Source organism: Oncorhynchus mykiss, chromosome 17 (genome assembly GCF_013265735.2).
Source record: "Oncorhynchus mykiss isolate Arlee chromosome 17, USDA_OmykA_1.1, whole genome shotgun sequence".
In the NCBI taxonomy this organism is placed as follows: domain Eukaryota; kingdom Metazoa; phylum Chordata; class Actinopteri; order Salmoniformes; family Salmonidae; genus Oncorhynchus; species Oncorhynchus mykiss.
The window spans coordinates 94290924-94313021 of NC_048581.1; the positions used below are offsets into that span (position 1 = coordinate 94290924).

Sequence of the window (22098 nt, forward strand, 5' to 3'; positions counted from 1 at the left end):
TGGCACTCTGCCAGACCTCTGGTTCAAACAGCTCTCTTTCTCTCCCCCTTCACAGCAGAAGCCTGAAACAAGGTTCTAAAGACTGTTGACATCTAGTGGAAGCCTTAGTAAGTGCAATATGAACGCATAGACACTGTGTATTCGATAGGCAATGACTTGAAAAACTACAAACCTCAGATTTCCCACTTCCTGGTTCGATTCTTTTCTCAGGTTTTTGCCTGTCATATGAGTTCTGTTATACTCACAGACAGCATTCAAACAGTTTTAGAAACTTCCGAGTGTTTTCTATCCAAATCTACTAAGTATATGCATATTCTAGCTTTTGGGCCTGAGTAGCAGGCAGTTTACTCTGGGCATCTTTTTATCCAAGCTACTCAATACTGCCGCCCAGTCCCAAAGAAGTTAAGGGGAAACATTTAAATGTCTTGGAATGGCCTAGTCAAAGCCCAGACCTCAACCCAATTGGGAATCTGTGGTATGACTTAAAGATTGAAGTACACCAGCAGAACCCATCCAACTGGAAGGATCTGGAGCAGTTTTGCCTTGAAAAATGGGCAAAAAACCCAGGGGCTAGATGTGCCAAGCTTATAGAGACATACCCCAAGAGACTTGCAGCTGTAATTGCTGCAAAAGGTGCCTCTACAAAGTATTGACTTTGGGGTGGTGAATAGTTATGCACACTCAAGTTCAGTTTTTTTGTCTTATTTCTTGTTTGTTTCACAATGAAAAATATTTTGCATCTTCAAAGTGGTAGGCATGTTGTGTAAATTAAATGATACAAACCCCCCCAAAAAATAATTTTAAATTCCAGGCAACAAAATAGGAAAAATGCTAAGGGGGTGAATACTTTCACAAGCCACTGTAAATGTTGGAACATCGCTCCTAAGTGGCGCAGCAGTCTAAGGCACTGCATCTCAGTGCTAGAGGCATCACTACAGACCCTGGTTCGATTCCAGGCTGTATCACAACCGGACGTGATTGGGAGTCCCGTAGGGCAGCGCACAATTGGCCCAGCGTCATCCGGGTTCGGGTTTGGCCGGGTTGGGCAGTCATAAAATTAGTTAAATAAAAGTTAAATAGTTAAATAAATGTAAAACATCGCTGTGGGGACTTGCTTCTATTCAGCCACAACAGCATCAGCGTTCCAATTCAGTCGGCGTTCCAATTCATCCCAAAGGTGTTCAATGGGGTTTAGATCAGGGCTCTGTGCAGGCCAGTCAAGTTCTTCTACACCAATCGCAATAAACCATTTCAATTTGGACCTCACTTTGTGCATGGGGGAATTGTCATGCTGAAACAGGAAAAGGTCCTTCTCTAAACTGTTTCCACAAAGTTGTCTAGAATGTCATTGTATGCTGGAGCATTAAGATGTCCTTTCACTGGAACTAAGAGGCTTAGCCTGAATCATGAAAAACAGCCCCAGACCATTATTCATCCTCCAAACTTTACAGTTGCCACTATGCATTTGGGCAAGTAGCATTCTCCTGGCATCCACCAACCCAGATTTGTCCATCATACTGCAAGGTGGTATTTATAGTTAAATAAAAGTTAAATACATTTCCACTGCTCCAGAGTCCAACTCCATCCAACTTTTGGCATTGCACATGGTGATCTTAGGCTTGTGTGCGGCTGCTCGGCGATGGAAACTAATTTCATGAAGCTCCCGACGAACAGTTATTGTGCTGACGTTGCTTCCAGAGGCTGTTTGGAACTTGGTACTGAGTGTTACAACTGAGGACAGACGCGCTACAGCACTCTGCGGTCCCGCTCTGTGAGCTTGTGTGGCCTAATACTTCGCGGCTGAGCCGTTGAAGCCCCTAGACGTTTCCACCTCCCAATAACAGCACTTACAATTGACTGGAACAGCTCAAGCAGGGAAGAAATTTGATGAACTGACTTGTTGGAAAGGTGGCATCCTATAACGGTGCCATGTCACTAAGCTCTTAAGTTAAACATTGGCATTAGAATGGCCTGTCTATGAAGATTGCATGGCTATGTGAAGAAATGTGTTTCTTAGTTCTCAGCTTTTAATTTCCTTAAAACCAGTCAAACTCATGACATTTGGACATTTTGTACAGGAACAATCTTTCCACTGTTTTGGAGTTAATGCTTTTTCTCCCCGGTCCCTAAAGGAAACAACTCAACTTCACAGGTGTAACTAGATTACTAAACACATTCATTAGATCAATGTAAGACCATCTTGAAGTCTAATTTATTTAGTCTTCTAGGCCAGGTCAACAAGTTAAGACAGAAGAGAAGCTGCATGTATCTAACTATAGTTGACAAACAAATGGCCAACCAAATGTTGGAAATTATAAGCAGAAACTTAATTATAAATTATAGTAAATTAATGATAGTAGGCTAAATATCTATGGTGGATCGAACTGCGCAGGTAACCTACTTTCTGAAGTGATCTTTTTGAAAATAGAAGAATATTTCAAAGATAAATACACAACGCAGAGACAGAGTACGAAGGGTCAAGAGGACGAGAAGTCAATAGACAACGATCAACGGAAAGTGGTTTTTCTGTAATATGGAATCATTTATCAAATGGGTCAGAGACATATGAGGAATTTGTCTATGCAGTGAGCCTGAAATAGGATACTTGTTATTGGGCCATTGGCTCAGTTGTACTGTAAGGACTTCTAATTGGTCAACCACAGGCTAGGGTTTTAAAACTAGATCCTGTCCCTTTGATCTGTGCAGATAATCACAGTGGAGAACCACAGGAGAGCATCACTGGAAAGCATCACCAGTGCAATGTACCTTCCGGAGCGCGTGCTATGGGTGGGTGTTGCTATGGTGACCAGTGAGCTGAGATAAGGCAGGGCTTTACCTAGCAAAGACTTATAGATGACCTGGAGCCAGTGGGTTTGGCGACAGATATTTATAGTGAGGGCCAGCCAACGAGAGCACGCGCTCCGGAAGGTACATTGCACTGGTCATCCCCAAAGCCAACACTTACTTTTGCCACCTTTCCTTCCTGGAACGAATTTCAAAAATCTCTGAAGTTGGAGTCTTATATCTCCCTCTCTAACTTTATGCATCAGCTGTCAGAGCAGCTTACCCATCATTGTACCTGTACACATCCAATGCTTACTTACAGGCTCTAACCAACAGTGCAAAAAAGGTAAACAACAGTAAAAAAGACAGTGAACAATAACAGTTTTACAAACTTGCAGGAGAGAACAATAGTTCCAGTGTTTTCTAAGGGCTCAGCAGTAATTTTCCACTCCCGTGTGGCTTTAAAGTAGTATGTCTGACTTGTCTCTTATCTCTTTCACTCCTTTGCAGGGTTCTGTGTCTATGAATCTCCTTTATCCTTGAGGTGCTTTCTCACAGACACCCTATTTTGACTGCAATAACTCACACATCTCTCAGACCGTTAATGGTGGGTAGTATATGGGGCTTTGGTGACAAAACGGATAGCCAGTTTGCTGAGTAGAGTGTTGGGGGCTATTTTGTAAATGACATCACCAAAGTCAAGGATATGTAGGATAGTCAGTTTTACAAGGGTATTTTTTATCTTATTTTATTTTTATTTGTTTAACCTTTATTTAACTAGGCAAGTCAGTTAAGAACAAATTCTTATTTTCAATGAAGGCCTAGTTAACTTAACTGCCTGTTCAGGGGCAGAACGACAGATACCTTGTACCTTGTCAGCTCAGGGATTTGAACTTGCAACCTTCCGGTTACTAGTCCAACGCTCTAACCACTAGGCTACCCTGCCCCATGTTTGGCAGCATGACTGAAGGAGGCTTTGTTGCGAAATAGGAAGCTGATTTCTAATTTTGGATTGGAGATGCTTAATGTGAGTCTGGAAGGAGAGTTTACAGTCTAACCAGACACCTAGGTATTTGTTGTTGTCCACATATTTGAGGTCAGAACCGTCCAGAGTAGTGATGCTAGTCAGGCGGGAGGGTGCGGGCAGAAATTGGTTGAAGAGCATACATTTAGTTTCACTAGCATTTAAAAGGAGTTGGAGGCCATGGAAGGAGTGTTGTATGTCGTTGAAGCTCGTTTGGAGGTTTGCTAGCACAGTGTCCAAAAGGCCTGATGTAGACAGAATGGTGTCGTCTGCGCAGAGGTGGATCAGAGAATCACCAGCAGCAAGAGCGACATCATTGATACAGTTGAAGTCAGAAGTGTACATACACCGTAGCCAAATGCATTTAAACACCGTTTTCACAATTCCTGACATTTAATCCTAGTAAAATTTCCCTGTCTTAGGTCAGTTAGGATCAACATTTTAAGAATGTGAAATGTCAGAATAATAGTAGAGAGAATTATTTATTTCAGCTTTTATTTCTTTCATCACATTCCCAGTGGGTCAGAAGTTTACATCCACTCAATTAGTATTTGGTTGCATTGCCTTTAAATGGTTTAACTTGGGTCAAACGTTTCGGGTAGCATTCCACAACCTTCCCACAATAAGGTGAATATTGGCCCATTCCTCCTGACAGAGCTGGTGTAACTGAGTCAGGTTTGTAGGCCTCCTTGCTCGCACACGCTTTTTCACTTCTGCCCCAAAAAATTCTATGAGATTGAGGTCAGGGCTTTGTGATGGCCACTCCAATACCTTGACTTTGTTGTCCTTAAGCTGTTTTACCACAACTTTGGAAGTATGCTTGGGGTCATTGTCCATTTGGAAGACCCATTTGCGACCAAGCTTTAACTTCCTGACTGATGTCTTGAGATGTTGCTTCAATATATCCACATCATTTTCCACCCTCATGATGCCATCTATTTTGTGAAGTGCACCAGTCCCTCCTGCAGCAAAGCACCCCCACAACATGATGCTGTCACCGCCGTGCTTCACGGTTGGGATGGTGTTCTTGAGCTTGCATGCCTCCCCCCTTTTTCCTCCAAACATAATGATGGTCATTATGGCCAAATAGTTCTATTTTTGTTTCATCAGACCAGAGGACATTTCTCCAAAAAGTATGATCTTTGTCCCCATGTGCAGTTGCAAACCGTAGTCTGGCTTTTTTATGGCGGTTTTGGAGCAGTGGCTTCTTCCTTGCTGAGAGGACTTTCAGGTTATGTCGATGTAGGACTTGTTTTACTGTGGATATAGATACTTTTGTTCCTGTTTCCTCCAGCATCTTCACAAGGTCCTTTGCTGTTGTTCTGGGATTGATTTGCACTTTTCACACCAAAGTACGTTCATCTCTAGGAGACAGACTGAGTCTCCTTCCTGAGCAGTATGACGGCTGCGTGGTCACAAAGTGTTTATACTTACGTACTATTATTTGTACAGATGAACGTGGTATCTTCAGGCGTTTGGAAATTGTCCCAAGGACGAACCAGACTTGTGGAGGTTGACAATTTATTTTCTGAGGTCTTGGCTGATTTATTTTGATTTCCCCATGATTTCAAGCAAGCAAAGAGGGACTGAGTTTGAAGGTAGGCCTTGAAATACATCCACAGGTACACCTCCAATTGACTCAAATGATGTCAATTAGCCTATCAGAAGCCTTCTAAAGCCATGACATCATTTTCTGGAATTTTCCAAGCTGTTTAACTACTTGGCGCACCCATCGCGTTAGCGGGATCATTTTCCTCAACATCAGCTGGATTGCAGAGCACCAACTTCAATTTAAATTACTAAAAATATTTGATTTTCATGAAATCACAAGTGAAATATAGAAAAACAGCGTAGCTTGTTGTTAATCCACCTGGCGTGTCAGATTTCAAAAAAGCTTTACAGCTAAAGCAAACCAAGCGTTTATGTAAGGACATCTCTCTCAGCAGACAAAACATTACAAACAGCTAGCAGCAAAGTAGATTGCTTTTCTGACTTTCGTGACCAATCAAATTAATCGCTTACCTTTGATGATCTTTGGATGTTTGCACTCACGAGACTCCCAGTTACACAATAAATGTTCCTTTTGTTCCATAAAGATTATTTTTATATCCAAAATACCTCCATTTGGTTGGCGCGTTATGTTCAGTAATCCACAGGCTCGAGCGGTCACGACATTGCCAGGTCTCTGACCTCCTCCCTATAGGCTGTCTCATCGTTGTCAGTGATCACCACTGCCTACCACTGTTGTGTCACCAGCAAACTTAATGGTGTCGGACTCGTGCTTGGCCAAGCAGTCGTGGGTGAAGAGGGAGTACAGGAGGGGACTAAGCACACACCCCTGAGGGGCCCCGTGTTAAGGATCAGTGTGGCAGATATGATGCCGCCTACCCTTACCACCTGGGGGCGGTCCGTCAGGAAGTCCAGGATCCAGTTGCAGAGGGAGTTGCAGAGGGAGGGGGTTCAGGGTCCTTAGCTTAGTGATGAGCTTTGTGGGTGCAATAGGTTGAAAACAAAGTCACTATAAACAGACACCCCTTATTATTTTTAACTAATTTGTTTATGCATTTGTCTTAATCTAAATTGTATATTCCATATGCTTTAGCATTATGCTTTGTCCATGCTTTAGAACACGCTTTAGTCCATCAGGCCAATAGATGGCGCTGTTGCACTGTGGCAGTAGGAGAAACAGCAAGTTCTGGCCAAGCATGCGCTCCATTTTAGCCAGAACTATGCAGACGTAAACTTGTGTCCGTTCTTTCTACCATTACAGGTACGCAACAGAACTTTCTAAAACATCAAAATATTGAAAGAATATGTACTAACATGCTATTTAACAACTTTGTCAAGGTATTATCACGTTCAGAAAGGTTTGTTGTTTTTGTGTCCGTTTCCCTGCCACATCCGACGAGCGTCAGAATCAGTGTAGTGGGATTCAATCTTAGTCCTGTATTGACACTTTTCATGTTTGATGGTTCGTCTGAGGGCATAGCGGGATTTGTTATAAGCGTCTGGATTAGTGTCCCCATCCTTGAAAGGTGCAGCTCTGTTGCCTGTAATCCATGGCTTCTGGTTGGGATATGTACGTACGGTCACTGTGGGAACGACATCGTCGATGCACTTATTGATGAAGCCGATGACTGAGGTGGTATACTCCTCAATGCCATTGGATGAATCCTGGAACATATTCGAGTCTGTGCCCGCAAAACAGTCCTGTAGCGTAGTATCCGCGTCATCTGACGAGTCCCTCCTGCTTTAGTTTTTGCTTGTAAGCAGGAATCAGGATAGAATTATGGTCAGATTTGTATGCGTCTCTGTGTGTAGAGTAAAGGTGGTCTAGAATTTTTTTTTATCTCTGGTTACACATGTAACATGCTGGTAGAAATTAGGTAAAACTGATTTAAGTTCCCCTGCATTAAAGTCCCTGGCCACTAGGAGCGCCGCTTCTGGATAAGCATTTTCTTGTTTGCTTATGGCCTTATACAGCTGGTTGAGTGTGGTCTTAGTGCCAGCATCGGTTTGTGGTGGTAAATAAACGCCTACGAAAAATATAGATGAAAACTCTCTTAACTCTCTTGGTAGATAGTGTGGAAAACACTTGGTAGACCAGCTGTTATTGACAAATAGTTTCACACCCACCCCTCGTCCTACCAGACATAGCTGTTCCGTCCTGCCGATGCACAGAAAACCCAGCCCAAATAATATTATCCGTTCGTCGTTCATCCACGACTCGTGAAACATAAAATATTAAATTTTTATGTCCCGTTGGTAGGATAGTCTCAGGCGGAGATCATCCAGTTTATTTTCCAGTGATTGCACGTTGGCCAATAGAATGGATGGTAGAGGCGGGTTACCCACTCGCAGACAAATGCTCACAAGGCCCCCTGAATTTCCTTTTTTTCTTCACACGAATGACTGAGATTTGGGCCTGGTCTCGGAGAGGCAGTATATCCTTTGCGTCGGACTTAAAAGAAAAAAAATCTTCATCCAGTTCGAAGTGAGTATTCGCTGTTCTGATTTCCAGAAGATCTTTTCAATCATAAGAGACGGTGGCAGCAACATTATGTACAAAATAAGTTAAATAATGCGGGGGAAAAAAGCAATACAAAAATATATATAATTGTGTTTTATGCTTATTTCAGACTAGGCAGCTAGTATTACAGTGGTACCCCAACGCTGTGCGGGACAAACTGAGCATTCATTTTCAATAATCAATGTTCATTGATACTACTAAAACAAGAGTGTCTGCTCTGCGTGCATTTTGAGTAGTTGAGACAAAAAGGGTAGAAAAGTTCATTTTACTGTACTAGAGGAGAAGTTGATTGATATGGCTGATTCTGTTGGACCAAACCTCAAATGCAACTAGCGAGTTGAAACCGCTTTTTCACAGGGGAAGATGTGACCTCTCAACGTTGTTGGCGTGAGAGGAAGATGTAGGGGCTTGGTGTGGTGTGTAAACCATAGAGGAAGGTGCAAAGCGAGAGGTTTCACTCTTGATAAAATCTGTCCAAAATAAGGCCAAAGCTTTTCTATGGGCTTATTTTGTCCTTAAGCTTGTCGCCTGCCTTCCTACCTTTGAGACGACTCCCATTGTTAGGACGGAGACGTGAGCATCTCGTCATTATATACAGATCTCTGGTGTAAATGGGAAGATGCACAGCACAGAAGGAGCGAACGAGACAAGACCAAAAAGACAACATGAGAACATTTAAATGAATGAAATTAATTTGATATATCGCCCAGTCCTAGCGTCATCTCAAAAACAGAATAATAATACTGGTGTGCATGTAAATGTGGTCAGTGAGATTCCACCTTGCATACCTCGATCTCTCAGCACCAGCGGTTTCTTCCCCCCCTGATGCCTGGCTTGGGGTGCAGTGGGGGCGAGAGGTCCAGGCACCCCAGGGGGGATGAAGGCCCCAGCAGTGATGGGGTTTCTGTTAGGGAGGTCCATGGGCACACCTCTCCCTCCTCCTCCACCACCACCACCAGATGGCTTGATGTGGTCATACCTACAACACAGACAGTCCAAACACACACAATGATAATAAACACACATTTACTGAACACTATAGATGAGCATAAAACTCATACAGTAACTGTACATTCCAGCCCATCAGTGTGGTCAGTATATTGGATCTTACCTGCAGCGGTCTCCGTAGGCACACACACCTCTCTGGTAGAACTTACAAATGGTTGAAGGTTTACTGGTGGTCAGGTCATGAGAGAACATGCACCTATTCCCCTCTCGGCAGACTCCATGGAGAAAATACCTGCATAGCAACACACAAAAAAACAGCAGAATAAGCAAGCTAGCTAGCGTGTGGATTAGAGGTCGACCGATTATGATTTTTCAACGCCGATACCGATTATTAGAGGACCAAAAAACCCGATATAAAAATACAAAATATATATATATATATATATATTTTTTAAATCGGCCGATTTAATTGGTATTTATTTGTAATAATAAAAATTACAACAATACTGAATGAATACTTATTTTAACTTAATATAATACATCAATAAAATCAATTTAGCCTCAAATAAATAATGAAACATGTTCAATTTGGTTTAAATAATGCAAAAACAAAGTGTTGGAGAAGAAAGTAATATGTGCCATGTAAGAAAGCTAACGTTTAAGTTCCTTGCTCAACATATGAGAACATATGACAGCTGGTGGTTCCTTTTAACATGAGTCTTCAATATTCCCAGGTAAGACGTTTTAGGTTGTAGTTATTATAGGAATTATAGGACTATTTCCCTCTATAACATTTGTATTTCATTAACCTTTGACTATTGGATGTTCTTATAGGCACTTTAGTATTGCCAGTGTAACAGTATAGCTTCCGTCCCTCTCCTCGCTCCTCCCTGGGCTCGAACCAGGAACACAACGACAACAGCCACCCTCGAAGCAGCGTTACCCATGCAGAGCAAGGAGAACAACCACTCCAAGTCTCAGAGCGAGTGACGTTTGAAAAGCAATTAGCGCACACCCCACTAACTAGCTAGCCATTTCACATCGGTTACACCAGCCTCATAAACAGCGCAATGCTTGACGCACAACGAAGAGCTGCTGACAAAACGCAACGAAGTGCTGTTTGAATTAATGTTTACGAGCCTGCTGCTGCCTACCACCGCTCAGTCAGACTTGTATGCTCAGTCAGATTATATGCAACGCAGGACACGCTAGATAAACTAGTAATATCGTTAACTAGTGGTTATGATTTTTTTATAAGATAAGTTTAATGCTAGCTAGCAACTTACCTTGGCTTACTGCATCCGCGTAACAGGCAGTCTCCTTGGAGTGCAACGAGAGGCAGGTGGTTATAGCGTTGGACTAGTTAACTATAAGGTTGCAAGATTGGATCCCCCGAGCTGACAAGGTGAAAATCTGCCGTTCTGCCCCTGAACGAGGCAGTTAACCCACCGTTCCTAGGCCGTCATTGAAAATAAGAACGTGTTCTTAACTGAGTTGCCTAGTTAAATAAAAAGGTATAAAAATAATAATATATATATATTTTTTTTTTCTTTAAATCGGCGCCAAAAATACCGATTTACGATTGTTATGAAAACTTGAAATCGGCCCTAATTAATCGGCCATTCCGATTAATCGGTCGACCTCTCACACACGCGCGTCAAAAGTGTGGACACGCCTACTCATCCAAGGGTTTTTCTTTATTTTTACTATTTTCTACATTGTAGAATAATAGTGAAGACATCAAAACTATGAAATAACACATATGGAATAATGTAGTAACCAAAAAAAGTGTTAAACAAATCAAATATGATTTATATTTGAGATTCTTCAAAGTAGTCACCCTTTGCCTTGATGACAGCTTTGCACACTCTTACAATTCTTTCAACCAGCTTCACCTGGAATGCTTTTCCAACAGTCTTGAAGAAGTTCCCACATATGCTGAGCACTTGGCTGCTTTTCCTTTGCTCTGCGGTCCAACTCATCTCAATTGGGTTGAGGTCTGGTGATTGTGGAGGCCAGGTCATCTGATGCACTACTCCATCACTCTCCTTGGTGAAATAGCTCTTACACAGCCTGGAGGTGTGTTTTGGGTCATTGTCCTGTTAAAAAAAAAATATATATAGTCCCACTAAACGCAAACCAAATGGGATGTTGTATCGCTGCAGAATGCTGTGGTTGCCATGCTGGTTAAGTGTGCCTTGAAATCTAAATAAATCAGTGTCACCAGCAAAGCACCCCCACACCATCTTCATGCTTCATGGTGGGAACAACACATGTGGAGATCATCCGTTCACCTACTCGGTGTCTCACAAAGACACGACGGTTGGAACCAAAAATCTCAAATTTGGACTCATCAAACCAAAGACAGATTTTCCACAGGTATAAATGTCCATTGCTCGTGTTTCTTGGCCTAAGCAAGTCTCTTCTTATTGGTGTCCTTTAGTAGAGGATTCTTTGCAGCAATTCGACCAATAATGCTCGATTCACAGTCTCCTCTGAACAGTTTCTGTTGAGATGTCTGTTACTTGAACTCTGTGAAGCATTTATTTGTGCTGCAATATGAGGTGCAGTTAACTAATGAACCTATCCTCTGCAGCAGAGGTAACTCTGGGTCTTCCTTTCCTGTGGCGGTCATCATGAGAGCCAGTTTCATCATAACACTTGATGGTTTTTGCGACTGCACTTAAAGAATATTTCAAAGTTCTTGAAATGTTCCAGATTGACTGACCTTCATGTCTTAAAGTAATGATGGACTGACCTTCATGTCCTTAAGTAGTGATGGACTGACCTTCATGTCTTATAGTAATGATGGACTGACCTTCATGTCCTTAAGTAGTGATGGACTGACCTTCATGTCTTATAGTAATGATGGACTGTCATTTCTCTTTGCTTATTTCAGCTGTTCTTGCTATAATATGGACTTAGTCATTAACCAAATAGGGTTATCTTCTGTATACCACCCCTACCTTGTCACAACACAACTGATTGGCTCAAATGCATTAAGAAAATACATTTCACAAATGAACTTAACATATCACATTTTATTAGTCACATACACAATGGCTAGCAGATGTTATTGCGGTTGTAGCGAAATGCTTGTGCTTCTAGTTCCGACTGTGCAGAAATATCTAACAAGTAATTAGCAATTTCACAACATATACCCAATACACACAAATCTAAGCAAAGAATGGAATTAAGAATATATAAATATATGGACAATCAATGTCAGAGCGGCATAGACTAAGACACAGTAGAATAGAATACAGTATATTCTATATATAATATATATAATACAGTATATAATACAATAGAATACGAGATGAGTAATGCATGATACGTTTTTTTTGACACCTTTATTTAACTAGGCAAGTCAGTTAAGATCAAATTCTTATTTACAATGATGGCCTACCACAGCCGACAATGGGCCAATTGGGACTCCCAATCACGGCCGGATGTGATGCAGCCTGGATTCGAACCAGGGACTGCAGTGACAGTATGGAGATATTATTAAAGTGACTAGTGTTCAATTTATTAAAGTGGCCAATGATTTCAAGTCTGTGTATATGAGAAGCAGCCTCTCTGTGCTAGTGGTAGCTATTTAACAGTCTGATGGCCTTGAGACAGCTGTTTCCCTGTCTCTCAGTCCCAGCTTCGATGCACCTTTACTGATCTCGCCTTCTGGATGGTAGCAGGGTGAACAGGCAGTAGCTCGGGGGGTTGTTGTCCTTGATGACCTTTTTGGCCTTCCTGTGACATCGGGTGCTGTAGGTGTCCTGGAGAGCAGGTAGTTTGCCCCTGGTGATGCGTTGTGCAGACCGCACCAACCTCTGGAGAACCCTGCAGTTGAGGGCTGTACAGTTGCCCTACCAGGCGGTGAGACAGCCTGACAGGATGCTCTCAATTGCGCATCTGTAAAAGCTTGTGAGGGTTTTAGGTGACAAGCCAAATTTCTTCAGCCTCCTGAGGTTGAAGAGGCGCTGTTGTGCCTTCACCACACTGTCTGTGTGGGTGGACCATTTCAGTTGGTCTGTGATGTGTACGCCGAGGAACTTGAAGCTTTCCACCTTCTCCACTGCTGTCCCGTCGATGTGGATAGGGGGGTGCTCCCTCTGCTGTTTCCTGAAGTCCACGATCATCTCCTTTGTTGATGTTAAGTGAGAGGTTGTTTTCCTGACACCACACTCTGAGAGCCCTCACCTCCTCCCTGTAGGCGGTCTCGTCGTTACTGGTAATCAAGCCTACCACTGTTGTGTCATCTGCAAACTTGATGATTGAGTTGGAGGCATGCTTAGTCATGGGTGAACAGGGAGTACAGTTGGGGGCTGAGTACACACTTTTATGGGCCCCAGTGTTGAGGATCAGCAAAGTGGAGATCTTGTTTCCTACCTTCACCACCTGGGGGTGGCCCGTCAGGAAGTTCAGGACCCAATTGCACAGGGCAGGGTTCAGACACAGGGTCTCAAGCTTAATGATGAGCAGCATTCCTCATCCAGATGGGATAGGGCAGTGTGACGGCGACTGCATCGTCTGTGGACCTATTTGGGCGGTAAGCAAATTGAAGTGGGTCTAGAGTGACAAGTAAGATGATCCTTGACTAGTTTCTCAAAACACTTCATGATGACAGAAGTGAGTGCTACGGGGCGATAGTCATTTATTTCAGTTACCTTTGCATTCTTAGGTACAGGAACAATGGTCGCCATCTTGAAGCATGTGAGGACAGCAGACTGGCATTGGGAGAGATTTAATATGGCAGTAAACACACCAGCCAACTGGTCTGCACATGCTCTGAGAACGTGGCTAGGGATGCCTTCTGGGCTGGCAGCCTTGCGAGAGTTAACATGTTTAAATTTCTTACTCACATCGGCCACAGAGAAGGAGAGCCCACAGTCCTTGGTAGTGTGCCGAGTCGGTGGCCCTGTGTTATCCTCAAAGCGGGCAAAGAAGGTGTTTAGCTTGGCCGGAAGCAAGATGTTGGTGTCCGCGACGTGGCTGGTTTTCCTTTCGTAGACCGTGATTGTCTGTAGACCCTGCCACATACTTCTCGTGTCTAAGCTGTTGAATTGCAACTCCACTTAGTCTCTATACTCAACAGGGAATACCTGTTAATTGAAATGCATTCCAGGTGACTACCTCATGAAGCTGGTTGAGAGAATGCCAAGCGTGTGCAAAGCTGTCATCAAGGCAAAGGGTGATTACTTTGAAGAATCTCAAATATAAAACATTTTGATTTATTTAACACTTTTTTGTTATTACATGATTCCATGTGTTATTTCGTAATTTTGATGTCTTCACTATTATTCTACAATGTAGAAAATAGTCAAAATAAATAGAAATCCCCCCCCCCCCCCCCCCCCACACACACACACACACACACACACACACACACACACACACTTTGAAATTGTGGTGCCAGTGTAGGCCAGTGACAACAAAAAAATTCTCATTTAAAAAAAAATTGAATTCAAGCTGCAACACAACAAAAAGTGGAATAACTCAAGGGGTGTGAATACTTTCTGAAGGCACGGTTTAGTCTAGTGAGTGTGCGTAGGATTAGTGTAAGAGCGAATCAGTGCAGATAGTCAATTAATGGTACTCAAACTAATTAGCAGTCCAGCTATTTAGCAGTCTTATGGCTTGGGGGTTATAAGCTGTCATGGAGCCTGTTGGTCCAAGAGCCGATCCTCCGGTACTGTTTGCCGGATGGAAGCAGAGTGAACAGTTGATGGATGGGTGGCTGGAGTCTTTGGGAATTTTTCGGGCCTTCCTCTGATGCCGCCTGATATAAAGTTCCTGGATGGCAGAGAGCTCGGCACCAATGATGTACTGGGCTGTCCGCACCACCATCTGTAGCTCTTTTATTTTTTTATTTGTTTTTACCTTTATTTAACTAGGCAAGTCAGTTAAGAACACATTCTTATTTTCAATGACGGTCTAGGAACAGTGGGTTAACTGCCTTGTTCAGGGGCATAATGACAGATTTTGACCTTGTCAGCTCGGGGATTCGATCTTGCAACCTTCTGGTTACTAGTCCAACGCTCTAACCACTAGGCTATCTGCCTCTCTTTGCGGTCAAGGACGATGCATTTGCCATATCCAAGCGGTGATGAAGCCAGTCAAGATGCTCTCAATGGCGCAGCTGTTGAACTTGAGGATGCGGGGGCCCATGCCACATTTTTTCAGCCTCTTGAGGGGGAAGCGGCGCTGTCATGCCCTCTTCATGACGGTGTGGGTGTGTGTGTACCATGTTAGTTCGTTAGTGATGTGGACGCCAAGAAACTCGAAGCTACTGACCTGCTCCACAACAGCCTTGTTAATGTGTATGGGGCGTGCTCTCCCCTCTTTCTCCTATGGTCCACAATCAGCTCCTTGGTCTTACTGATGTTGAGGGAGAGGTTGTTGTCCTGGAACCACACTGCTAAGTCTCTGACCTCCTCCCTGTAGGCTGAATCATTGCCGTCGGTGATCAGGCCTACCACCGTCGTGTCGTTAGCAAACTTAATGATGGTGTTGGAGTCCTGAGTGGCCAGACAGTCATGGGTGAACAGGGAGTACAGGAAGTGACTAGGCACACACCCCTGAGGGGCCCCCATGTTGAGGGTCAACATGGCGTAGTTGCCTACCCTCACCACCTGGGGCCGGCCCGTCAGGAAGTCCAGGATCCAGTCACAGAGGGATGGGTCAGTCCCAGGGTTCCTAGCTTGGTAATGAGCTGGGAAGGGACTATTGTGTTGAATGCTGAACTGTAGTCTATGAACAGCATTCTCACATAGTTGTGTCCCCTCGTCCAGGTGGGAGAGGGCAGTGTGAAGCGCAACTGAGGTTGCATCATCTTTGGAATGCGAATTGGAGTGGGTCTAGGGTGTCTGGGATGATGGTGTTGAAGTGTGTCATAATCAGCCGTTCAAAGCCCTTCATAATTACAGATGTGAGTCCTACAGGGCAACAGTCATTTAGGCAGGTTACCTTGGAGCGCTTGGGAACAGGGACAATGATGGTCAGCTTGAAACATGTTGGGATTACAGACTAGGACAAAGACAGATTGAAAATCACATGATTAAATAGCTATATTATTGGTTCTTTGTTCTCTCATGTCCAAATATTAATGTTTTCTGGAACCCGACAGCTTCACTGGAATGATCAAACGGCAAGAGACAAACAGGTCGTATAGGCACGGTTTAATTGAGACTCTTCACAGGTAGGCTGGTAGTATTTTTCTGAAATGATTATTTTTCACCTGATTTACAGTACACCTGTCTTAACTGAAAATTGACATACATTTCATTAGCTGGCTAAGGTTAGCTGTCAGTCAGTGGCCTATTTGTGGTTATTTCTCTGCTAAATGTGGAAATCCCCACAACTTTCCCACTTCCAATTCCTGAATATATATTTGCAGCCTGCATCAGTCTTAGAGGTGGAACCCAAAAAATAATTTCCACTCTTGGACAGGAATTACTGGAAATGGGTGCAGCAACTTCCTCTTAGGACGGCCTTTTAGTAATCCAACAATGTGTACGCCGCCATCTTGTCTATTTCAAATCTCTCATTGATCAAGACAGGCAAGTGTCATCATGGCGAGGCACTTTGGGGTGGACCCAACTGTCTCACTCAATGAGAAGATTTGAAATGGACAGATGGCGGCGTACACATTGTTGGATTACATAGAGGAAAATGCATTTTATAAATTCAAATGCGCCACCTGCAACTAGACACCGACATTTTAAAAGATACATGTTTGGCCGAAACGAGAACAAAGATAGTATCGCCAAGTTAAGGTTGGCCGAAAATTCTCTGTGCTACATCACAGTACCTAACTTGTAACTCCCAGTAATGGACACCATAAATCTTTGGTTAAATCACATGATCTGTTGTAACAATCTGTAGCTGCACTTTTTATAGCCTAGGCAGCCAATAGCGGGCAGTAGATCTGCACTATCTAGGATTGATGTGGATTCCAGGCAATACACTGGTGTTCCGGCTTGTACATAAAGCATTCAGGCTGCAAAGGAATCACTTTCCTCCTTAACGTCCTAATAAAACCAGTTTTCCATTAACTTAGGACGTTGCACACCCTTGGCTGGACGTGGTGTGCAACATCCTAAATTGTCCGAAAATGGTGGACATTTTTTTTTATTAAGACAGTGCACATTTTTCCAATTTTTTTCCCCCAACAGCTGCCATTATAGCTAGATAGGGAGGGAAATTATGTGTTTGCAGTAGAGGTTGACCGATTAATCGGAATGGCTGATTAATTAGGGCCGTTTTCAAGTTTTCATAACAATCGGAAATCGGTATTTTTGGGCGCCGATTTACGTTTTTTAAATTTTATTTTAATTTTTATACCTTTTATTTAACTAGGCAAGTCAGTTAAGAACACATTCTTATTTTCAATGACTGCCTAGGAACTGTTGGTTAACTGCCTTGTTCAGGGGCAGAACAACAGATTATTACCTTGTCAGCTCAGGGGTTCCAGTCCTGCAACCGCACAGTTAACTAGTCCAACGCTCTAACCATTGCACTCCACGAGTAGCCTGCCTGTTACGCTAATGTAGTAGAAGCCAAGGTAAATTGCTAGCTAGCATTAAACTTATCTTATAAAAGACAATCAATCATAATCACTAGTTATAACTACTAATCCAGTTTAGCAGGCAATATCAACCAGGTGAAATTGTGTCACTTCTCTTGCGTTCATTGCACGCAGAGTCAGGGTATATGCAACAGTTTGGGCTGCCTGGCTTATTGCAAACTAATTTGCCAGAATTTTACGTAATTATGACATACATTGACTTAGGGATGCCACCCGTTAGATAAAATACCGAACGGTTCCGTATTTCACTGAAATAATAAACGTTTTGTTTTCGAAATGATAGTTTCCGGATTTGATCATATTAATGACCAAATTAAGTCTGATTTGATAGAGCAGTCTGACTGAGCAGCAGCAGGCCCTTAATCATTCATTCAAACAGCACTTTCGTGCGTTTCACCAGCAGCTCTTCACAAGCACAGCGCTGTTTATGACTTCAAGCCTATCAGCCTAATGGCTGGTGTAACCAATGTGAAATGGCTAGCTAGTTAGCTGGGGGTGCGCTAATACTGTTTCAAACGTCACTCGCTTTTAGATTTGGAGTAGTTATTCCCCTTGCGCTGCAAGGGGAGCGATGGGTAACGATGCTTCGAGTGTGGCTGTTGTCTATGTGTTCCTGGTTCGAGCCCAGGTAGGGGCAAGGAGGGGGACGGAAGCTATACTGTTACACTGGAAATAGTATAGTGCCTATAAGAACATCCAATAGTCAAAGGTATATGAAATACAAATGGTATAGAGCAGGGGTGTCAAACTCAAATACCCAGTGGGCCAAAATGTAAAACCTGAACAAAGTCACGGGCCAACATTGAACAAATTAACCTTTTAATATGGACCCAAACAAGTTTTGCTTTAACATTGAATATGGAACAAGCATCGCTTATTACCATACAATATATAATTTAATAGTGGAGACATGCAAAATCGAATTTCAAATGAAAAAACACATCAATGGCATTCATTTATTAAATAAATAAAATTTAAATAAAAATTGTATGCCTCTTTTCTATTTGCAGCCTTCTGATTTTAAATACCAAAATAAACTTTTTCCACTGGCTAATAATTTTACAAATGAAATGATAATAAATCAATCAACCATTCAAGCCCATGCCTTGTAGCAAGAAAAAGTGCATAAAGAAAACGTTAATTATTGCACACTGGTCTAATCTGATGTGCCCAAGCCAGATACCTGGCATCTCATCTTGGATGCTAGTTCATCAATGTCTGGGCTCAAGCTCTGAGCTGAAGAAATCCTCAGTATCGAGCGAAGATGTTCATCAGTCAGACGTCTCCTGTGAGTTGTTTTGGTCATCTTCATCGAGGAGAAAAGTTGCTCCTAAGATAAGTGCTGCCGAACATGGAGAGCATCTGAGCAGCTTGGGTGCGGAGCTGAGGCATTGTGTCAGGGATGAACCGTGGAAACTGTGCGGCGCCCACAGCATCATACTTTGACTTCAGCGTGTCGTTGCACTGGAGTTCAATCAGCTCCATTTGGATGTTGGTTGGTGCATTTTCCACATCAACTGCGAAGGGATTACTAAGCAGTTCAAACTTGCATTTCTGGGCATCGAAGTCGGCAAATCGCCGGCTAAACTCAGCGGCGAGAACACTGAGTTTTTCAGCAAACTGTGCGCATGGGAACACGGCGGTAGAGATCTGCGCTTTTATGGATTGGCAGCAGGGAAAATGGCAAGGGTTTCCTTGCAGCATCTGATTCTCCCACAGGCACAGTTTAGTTTTGAAGGCCCTCACTGCAGCGTACATGTCTGTGATGATGCGCCCCCGCCCCTGAAGCTGCAGGTTCAGCGCATCGAGATGGCTCGAGATGTCACAGAGAAAGGCCAGCTCACACAGGAACTTTTGCTCCCGGAGCTCTGCTGTATCCTTCCCTTTGGTTTCCAGGAATTGACATATTTCCTCAGGCAGCTAGAAACATCTGTTCAGTACTTTTCCTCTGCTTAGCAATCTCACCTCTGTGTGATACGGCACGTCTGCGTATTCCGAACCACACTCCTCCAGAAAAGATTTAAACTGGCGGTGATTTAGACCTTTGGCTCTTATAAAGTTAACTACCTGTGTTACTGTGGTCATAACATGTTCCATCTTTAGGGCTTTGGCACACAGTGCTTCCTGATGTATGATGCAGTGGTAAACAGTTAGCTCACCTGCACAGTTCTCTTCCCGCATCTTCTCCCGAACCATGCCCACCAGTCCACTCTTTTTACAGCACATCGCTGGCGCACCATCTGTCGTTAATCCAACGAGTTTATCCCACGGCAGCTTTATTTCAGTTACAGTTCCTCAAAGATTTCCTTTCCTGTGGTTGTGCCATGCATTGATTTGAATCCTAATAGCTCCTCCGTAACACACAGATTTGAGTCCACTCCACGGATGAAGACTGACAGCTGAGCAGTATCAGATGCGTCGCAGCTCTCATCCACAGCGAGGGAGAACGCAACAAAATCCCTTTTCCATCAGCTGGTCATACAGATTGGTGGCAAGATCACATGTGCGATCAGCTACTGTGTTCCTGCTCAGGCTCACGTTTGAAAATGCTTGTTTTTTCTCTGGGCATACGAGGTCACAAACCTTCATCATGCACTTTTTCATGAACTCTCCCTCATTAAAGGGCCGGGCTGATTTTGCGATCTCTGCTGCCACTATATAACTAGCCTTTACAGCAGCCTCGCTTTGTGATGTGGCTTTTTTAAACATATTCTGTTGTGAAACCAAACTTATTTTCATCTCCTCTACTTTCTGGCTCCTTTGAGTCATGTCCAGGTCCTTGTATTTGTCATGGTGTTTCGTTTCATAGTGTCGTCTAATGGTTGTACTCCTTACTTACAGCCACGTTGACTCCACAAACAAGACAAACAGGTTTGTCTTTTACATATGTAAACAGATATTCTGCCTCCCACTTGTCCAGAAAGCTCCTGTTTTCTGCCTTTCTTTTTGACATTTTTGGGAAGGGTTAGCTCGCTGACAGTTGTAGCGTCTATGTTGCTATGACTACTGTCACAGAGGAGAGAGCGTTTCTGGGTCCTGTCCTGATTGGCGCGCGAAAACAGCAGAGCATTATGGGATTCGTAGTATTAGTGGTGAATGCGCTGTATAATACCGGCGGGCCAGCTCTAGTAGTAATTTGGTATTGTCTCGCGGGCCAAATATAATTACCCCGCGGGCCAAATTTGGCCCACGGGCCAGAGTTTGACACCCATGGTATAGAGAGAAATAGTCCTATAAATACTATATTACCTACAACCGAAAACCTCTTACCTTGGAATATTGAAGTCTCATGTTAAAAGGAACCACGAACTTTCATATGTTCTCATGTTCTGAGCAAGGAACACATTTTTACATGGCACATATTACTTTCTTCTCCAACACTTTGTTTTTGCATTATTTAAACCAAATTGAACATGTTTTATTATTTATTTGAGGCTAAATTGAGTTTATTGATGTTTTATATTAAGTTAAAATAAGTGTTAATTCAGTATTGTTGCAATTGTCATTATTACAAAAAAAAAAAAAATGGGCGATTAATCGTTATTGGCTTTTTTGGTCCTCCAATAATCGGTATCGGTGTTGAAAAATCATAATCGGTCGACCTTTAGTTTGCAGCCTGAATTGAGGATGCTTTATATAAGCCTGGACAATAGAACGAGTCAAAATTCACCCAAGGCTAAAAAAAAAACGTCAAAAGAAAGTTGGCTAAGCTGGAACATTAGCGCGAGTCCACAGCAAATGAATGGAATCGAATGTTAGCCGAGCCTGTTTTGACTGGAGTGATGCTTCGGAATTCCATTTCACCTAAATAGCACAAAAAAAATGTATCTCCTTTTATTTCCCACTACAATCTGTTTGTCGGACAAAATAGGAAAAAAAAAAAAAAAAAACTTGTGTATAAAGTAAACATCTGTACCTTGATGGTGTCAACTGTGTTTGTCTGCGTAATGAGAAAGCAGGGAAACAAATGAAAACTTTGGACTATTTCTGGTTTAGTGATCAGTGACAACTGAGCTCGCTGCCTAAACTTAGATAATTACAAAGACGAGATTCTCCTGATTAAAATGGTGCCTGACTTGAAAAAAATCTAAATATACATAGTGAGATACAGTGCCTTGCGAAAGTATTCGGCCCCCTTGAACTTTGCGACCTTCTGACACATTTCAGGCTTCAAACATAAAGATATAAAACTGTATTTTTTTGTGAAGAATCAACAACAAGTGGGACACAATCATTAAGTGGAACGACATTTATTGGATATTTCAAACTTTTTTAACAAATCAAAAACTGAAAAATTGGGCGTGCAAAATTATTCAGCCCCCTTAAGTTAATACTTTGTAGCGCCACCTTTTGCTGCGATTACAGCTGTAAGTCGCTTGGGGTATGTCTCTATCAGTTTTGCACATCGAGAGACTGACATTTTTTCCCATTCCTCCTTGCAAAACAGCTCGAGCTCAGTGAGGTTGGATGGAGAGCATTTGTGAACAGCAGTTTTCAGTTCTTTCCACAGATTCTCGATTGGATTCAGGTCTGGACTTTGACTTGGCCATTCTAACACCTGGATATGTTTATTTTTGAATCATTCCATTGTAGATTTTGCTTTATGTTTTGGATCATTGTCTTGTTGGAAGACAAATCTCCGTCCCAGTCTCGGGTCTTTTGCAGACTCCATCAGGTTTTCTTCCAGAATGGTCCTGTATTTGGCTCCATCCATCTTCCCATCAATTT

General features: G+C 42.8%; 1 protein-coding gene across 3 annotated transcripts in view; it reads right to left on the reverse strand.

Moving 5' to 3' along the window:
* LOC110494846 (probable E3 ubiquitin-protein ligase makorin-2) overlaps window positions 1–22098 on the reverse strand; it is a 64536-nt gene that overhangs the window by 33773 nt on the left and 8665 nt on the right. For all 3 annotated transcript variants that reach the window (XM_036950996.1, XM_036950997.1, XM_036950998.1), the window contains exons 2-3: window positions 8950–9078; window positions 8627–8817 (exon numbers count right to left, since the gene is read on the reverse strand). In XM_036950996.1, the coding sequence (XP_036806891.1) occupies window positions 8627–8817; window positions 8950–9078 (320 nt within the window). The remainder of the gene's footprint in view (window positions 1–8626; window positions 8818–8949; window positions 9079–22098) is intronic.